This window comes from Branchiostoma belcheri, unplaced genomic scaffold (assembly GCF_001625305.1).
Source record: "Branchiostoma belcheri isolate BF01 breed outbred unplaced genomic scaffold, Haploidv18h27 scaffold100, whole genome shotgun sequence".
In the NCBI taxonomy this organism is placed as follows: domain Eukaryota; kingdom Metazoa; phylum Chordata; class Leptocardii; order Amphioxiformes; family Branchiostomatidae; genus Branchiostoma; species Branchiostoma belcheri.
This window is the reverse complement of record NW_017802381.1, coordinates 1,144,560-1,150,969: the sequence shown is the minus strand read 5'-3', so window position 1 is coordinate 1,150,969 and position 6,410 is coordinate 1,144,560. Positions and strand designations below refer to the sequence as shown.

At 46.4% G+C, this 6,410-nt stretch overlaps 1 protein-coding gene across 4 annotated transcripts in view; it reads left to right on the top strand.

Annotated features, from left to right (window-relative positions):
• The first annotated feature begins 1,228 nt into the window (after positions 1-1,228).
• The window catches only part of LOC109473796 (fibrocystin-L-like), a 59,963-nt gene continuing 54,781 nt past the window's right edge, over positions 1,229-6,410 (top strand). For all 4 annotated transcript variants that reach the window (XM_019773881.1, XM_019773891.1, XM_019773873.1 and 1 more), the window contains exons 1-8: positions 1,229-1,315; positions 1,508-1,644; positions 2,016-2,150; positions 2,433-2,503; positions 3,473-3,641; positions 3,852-3,944; positions 5,775-5,903; positions 6,247-6,366. In XM_019773881.1, coding sequence (XP_019629440.1) covers positions 1,558-1,644; positions 2,016-2,150; positions 2,433-2,503; positions 3,473-3,641; positions 3,852-3,944; positions 5,775-5,903; positions 6,247-6,366 — 804 coding nt within the window. In that variant the 5' untranslated portion in view covers positions 1,229-1,315; positions 1,508-1,557. The remainder of the gene's footprint in view (positions 1,316-1,507; positions 1,645-2,015; positions 2,151-2,432; positions 2,504-3,472; positions 3,642-3,851; positions 3,945-5,774; positions 5,904-6,246; positions 6,367-6,410) is intronic.

Here is a 6,410-nt window from a genome sequence, read left to right as displayed (position 1 = left end):
TAAGCATTACACGTGCTGCTTATGCTTAGGTCACAATTCAAGAAAGGGGCCCGCTCGGCCTGCCTTAGATTATGACGTCACATGTGCTGATAAGTGCATAAGGTGGTAAGGAAAATGGGGTTATATGGGACATATGTAAACTCCTTGTTCAGACTACGTCGCACAGTTCAACACGCGTGTGTTACACCGTGTACCTGTGTGTGTTACACCGTATACTTGTGTGTCAGAATGCCGATGGGCAATGGAAAACAGCCGAGACGATTGCCCGGCATACATATGCTTCAGAACAGTGATATTGTGTTGCATGTGGCAATGATGACAGGCAGTGCAGCGCTTATATATATATATACCTGCTCACAAACACGACGGGATCCCACCAGGGACTCGCCAGGATCCCCCCTGGACCCCCGCCAGGGACCTGACAGTTGCCCGGCCGAAGTGTAAGAGCCGGTCGGCACCCTACCGCAAGCCGCACGGGTCAAGACGGGAGACTGTCCCGGGGCACCGGACGGGTCCCTGACAGAAACCGGCCGCCAATGGGACCAAAAGTTTATGAATATGAATTAGAAGCCGCCGGCCGGAGCACAACCAGGCCCCGACAGGGAGCCGTAAAGGAACATTTAATTGTGACCCTGACAGTCGGCGCACGCACGGCTTCATGACGCCGGCCGGCGTCTACTCCGAGGACATGCCGAACGGGCGCCGTTTCAAATGTGACCTAAGCATTACGTACGATACGTATTGGTACGTACAGGGCACGCGCGTCGCCCGTACTGGCTCGTACGGGGGTGAATCCGCAGCCCGCGCGCAGAGAAAGTTTTGAATGCACTTAAAGTGCTACGGCTAAATCCGTTGTATTCCGACCTGCATACATCGCACCTGCATGCACGTATAACGTGAGAGTGAGTAAGGAAACCGTACGTACGCCGCACGTGTAGGTACGGTCTGTTCGCGGTAACGTGGCAATCGTAAAAGATATCGTACGCTGTAAGCACGTACAACTTAATTTCCACTTCCAACGAACATTACACGCAACCGCTCACGGCCAGACGTGGCGTGCAGACCACGTACTTACACCTTACGCATCAGTGCGAGTGACGTACTCCCTCGGCCGATGACCCTACGTTTTCAGAAAATAACGTAGCAGACGTGGCCTCCCAAAAAACGTACGGACAAAAGGCACGTAAGCACTTTAGATCTAATACTTTACTGTCATTTTAGGTGAGGAATGTAGCAAGACAGGGTGACGTAACTGATATCGAAATTGTGTGCCTGGCGCCGAAAGACCCAGCTAACCAGGCAGTGTCCTACGCTGGTGAGTGGTGTAACTTGTTTCCCAAACAGGTCGTCATTGGTGGATCTAGAGACGAAAATGGATATCATAACAAAGCAATTCTCATATAATCATCGCATTCTATCGGTTCAGCATATTTCAGCACTTTGGAAAAACGCAATAAATGCCCGTGAAGTAATTATTAGAATCATTCTTGAAATTTTTATTTTCAAGGCAATCGCGGTGTCTACAGAGAGGTCTGGGAGTACAGTGAACCAGCGTCCATGCCTGCCTTGACTGACCTGCCGGTCGGTGACCCCACAGAGGATCCCGCCTGGACAGACGGATTCTTCTGGACCAACCGTTCCGAGGTGAGGAGTCATGTCTCATTGTCACATTGATAACGCACATTGAGCGATAACGTAATTATATTGACAATTCAATTCTGCACTAGATGGTTATACATGCAGACAGTTACCTGACTTACCTAGCTAGGAGTGCCCTGAAATGGATATTAAACAATGGATATAAAGTTGGGATACCATTGATAGTGGAAACAACAAGAACGGACACTATCTTCCACATACTACCAGGCTGAGCATATTAGATATGTTCCTATTCAGTTCTCATTTCTAGAACCCTTTGTGTTCTCTAATAAGATACTAGTGAGTATGTTGGTTCAGTATTGTTGCAGCACTACTGAACAACTGACGCGTTTGTGCTGACGTATTCTTTTCTGCAGAGCTATTTCTCCCGCATGAGGGGATTTTTCATTCCGCCCAACGACAACGACTATCAGTTTGTGTTACAAGACTGTAAAAAGCCCTCCGATGACTTCATCTTGTACTTCAGTCCAAATGGAGCCGAAGATGAGACGGTGGGTCTGTCAGCCTTGACTAATCTAAAAAGATAACATCATCTTGAATATTACTTTGTGACAGTTGCCGGCATTTCTTCAAAATCTTCAAAACAGAGTCTGTATACTATTCACCGCTCATTTAACGTCATGTGTTAGCACTGCATAAATTCACTTACGAATTACCCACACCTCAACAGGTTCGCTATTACTCTTTATCAATGCACTCGATCTTTAGTAGTTGTGACGTGTACTTTGTGTGTAGATCACCCCACACTGCACTGTTTAATTCAATCTATACAGCTGGATATTTTCGAATGTCCGGATTCCGGGCGACGCTGGTCAGAGAGGTACACGCTGTCCGGGAGCAAGAGGTAATACTTGTTGACATCATACTATCACTGCTATACACTAGACGGTGCCTTCTCCAATACCTATTTGTCAGCAGGCGAAGTTGGGAAGGAACGGAAGGAAAGTAACAACACACACCTACAGGAGATGTTGGCTGGCATAGTAGTCTTGTTGATAACAGTCGTCTTGTTGATGTGTTAGGACGCGGTTATCAACCAAATTTAAATGTTTAAAATTTTTTTTATTGAAACATATAATGACAAGACGCGGTGGCGACACACTCAAGTTACACTTATATTCATGTCTCCACCAGACTATACATAATACAGACGACAAGCAAAGCACAGGATACAATAGTAAATCAATAAACAAGTGAAACTAATACATAAAAGTGCTGACAGGACTGATCAATAAACTATGTTACAAAAAACGATTCGATTCCAACAAAAATACCTGGACATGCTGTAATATTTGAATATTGTATGTTGTTGAGAGAAAGGAAGAGCCATTTAAAAGTAAATGTACCAGAAAGGCAGAATATCATCAGCAAGATTATCCAAGTCAGTAATAAAGCCAATCGGTGTTTTCAAGTTGCTAAAAAGGGCCCGGGTGTTTCGTTGTTGAGTGTAGTTGGGGCAGTGTAACAAAAAGTGACAAATGTTTTCACATGGGTGACCACAGGAACAAGCTGGACTTGAAACTAAATAACGAGAGTATAAGCTTTGGTTTAGACTGTGTGTACCGAGCCGAAAACGTGTAAGTAAAGCGCAGGAGTAACGGAGACCTGACCTAAGGTAAGTAATGGGGGTGGGACATTTTAAATAATTTTTTTCTAAACAAGGGGGAAACTCAACAATTTAAATGTAATGGCATACTGAGACAATGGAGGGCCCCAACATTAGAGGAGCGTTTATATATCGTCATTGGTTTTCTTTTAACTTGAGAATATCATAACGGGCATGCGTTGAACCTATGTTGACCCCCGTCCGCAGGTACTACATAGAAGTTCGCTACAGGCACGAGTGGACCAACCACACTCAGCAGGACAGGGGCGTGGCCATGAAGATGTTCAACACGGACTATGCAGGAGGGCAGAACTACCACGCACAGAGCGAGAAACAAGAAATCAAAATCACGTCAACCATTATTCGCGAAAAACAGGTCGGTTTCAAAAGAAAACCATCAGACTCTCAATCCATTGTTTTTTTTTTCGCTTCGTTAACGTTTGTATTCACAACTATGATGAATTGGAGTTAGGGCGGACAGGATGAGCCTGTTTTCATAAAACCCTTGCATGCCTTTTTATGTACCTTTGAACTCTATTAAAGTAGAGAATACACTATGACACGACCATGTATGTCTCTCATATAGCGAATCAGCCTTGGCAGTGATGTTCAAGACTTTACCCTTCAATATGGCGGAGTTCAGTCAGAACCAATCCAAGCTGGCTCCTCTCCAAGACAGGTGGGATTCTCTCTATACTTACTGGATAAACCTATCATTGATACCCCAATTCCACTTAGACGGCGCTCTTACGGCGCTCTCTCCGCGACCTGAAATTGGCCAGAGCGCGGTGAGAGCGTGATGAGAGCGCGATGAGAGCGCGATCTGAGCGCGATGAGAGCGCGATGAGAGCCGTTCCACTTAGACGGCGCTCTCACGGCGATCTCTCCGCGCTCACACAATTTCAGGTCGCGCAGACCGGGCAGTCATAAATATGGGGGCCTTACACCCTTGATTTCGTAGCTATGACACGACTAGAATATGATGCAGGATGTACAAGAATAGCTGTGAAAACAATAAAACTAACAAAACGTACAAAATTTCATTCTCTATTTCCGTAATTCGTTCAGTGAGCTATGAATTCGTTGGTCGTCTATAAACGTTGCTGACATTTGAGTTTTTGGCCGCGCAGAGAGCGTAGTGAGGTCGCCGTAGAGATTCCACTAGAGCACGTTTTTCGTGACGTTCGGCGCTCTCACGACGCTCTGGCAAATTTCAGAGCGCAGTGAGGGTGCCGTGAGAGCACCACTACGTGGACTGGGGACTTAATAGTGGATATGCTTCAGGATACGTCCATGAAGTTTGTCGACCACATTATTATCTTTAAGGCCGCCAGTCCACTTAAAGCTAAGGTCCCAATTGGGAAAAGGGGCCCTGGCGGGTAGTTCCCGGGCTGTTTTTTACCACTTTCGGGCGGGACCCCGACGTGGCCCCGCGGGGCACTCTGCGGCTACCGGGCTATTTTTTGGCCCGTCGGGGCCCCGATAAGAATTTAATTCTGAGTTAAATTCTACCCGGGCCCCGCTGACAAAAAGACGCCGTGACCTCATCGTGAGAACACCGAGAGGTACCCCTCCGGTTGCCGGCATTCCACCGGGACACATTTCTTACTTCACAGACCAGATGAACAGAATAAAGGTGTGTACTTCGTAAACCCGGGTAAAATGTGTGACCTCACAGATCAAATGATCACAACAAATACGTGAATTCTGCATTACGTATAGGTCAATACAAGACATCGTCAGAGAATCTGCTGGGTACCTGCCGGGTGCCTGCCGGATACCGACCAAAGAGGGTGACAAAATTTCTAACAAAATGCTACTGAAGGAAACTTTTAATTGTGACCACGACAGCCGAGGCCCGCTCGACTCCTGAACCCGGCCGGGGCCATCCGGGGCTACATCCCCGACGGGCACCGGCGTAATTGGGACCTTAGCTTTAGTGTCGCTCTCACGGCGGTCTCTCTGCGACCTGAAACTGGCCAGAGCGCGGTGAGAGCGCCGAACTCCACGAAAAACGTACTAAGTGGAATCTATAGTGCGACCAAAAACTCAAATGTCAGCAACGTTTTTGGGCGATCAACGAATTCATACCTCACTCAATGAGAACGAAATTTTGTACGTTTTCTCTTTCAAAGTCATTCTTGTACATCCATATTTAGATTATTAAATCAAGGGTGTAAGGCCCCTATTTCACTAGGACGCTCCCTCTGCGCTCTCTGACATTTGAGTTTTTTTGGTCGCACAGAGAGGTCGCCGTAGAGATTCGACTTGAGCACGTTTTGCGTGAAGTTCGGTGCTCTGGCCAATTTCAGAGCCCAGTGAGAGCGCCGTGAGAGCTCCACTAAGGGAAATGGGGGCCTTAGCCAACGTTTCGGTGACCGTCTGTCATCTTCATCAGGGCAATTTGACGGTTTCAATATGCACTGAAGTTTTGCATAATCCTTAGGGCACAATTCGCCATGCGGGGTGTATCTGAGATACAAATTACTGTTCATGTTTACTGTTTTAGGTGAGGAGAACTGTTGAACAGATGTTCCAGACCTTGTGTCCTGGCGAAGTGGCCAATCCCAACCAGGCTATCAGACAGTTCGCTGAGGACTACGAGGGCGACCCAAGGCGATCAGAGACAGGCAGTAGGGTAGGTCGTAGATAGGATCAGAATCGACAAGAACAATACATCAACAATATCTACCATACATCACAAGAACATAACTTCCATAACTTACAACTCAGGTGATATTAGGTAATGAGATAACAAGCTAACATTACTTAATGCTGTTGCTAGCCCGATTTTGCATGATATCGTCCCCACACCTAGAAACATAAAGACACGGTTATTTTGTTTGTTCAATCTCAATGAAAATGCAAACCAGGCAATTTCGCATTATTTATAGCTTTCAGTCTTCCCCATGGATGATCTAGACTGTAACCGATTTTTACGACAAACGCGGTGAAGAAATCGCCTTGGCATTCCTCTGCAGGTGGAAGCTGATGAGACTGAACCTTTCTGTGGCCGGAAGTCTCTCAAGAATCCGTCACATCTCTATAAAAGCAACCCAGACCACAACCTCTACGGTATCGATCCAAGCATGGACAAAGTGGTATGATGCCTTTGTTATTGAATATTGTCATTATTATTTTGAAT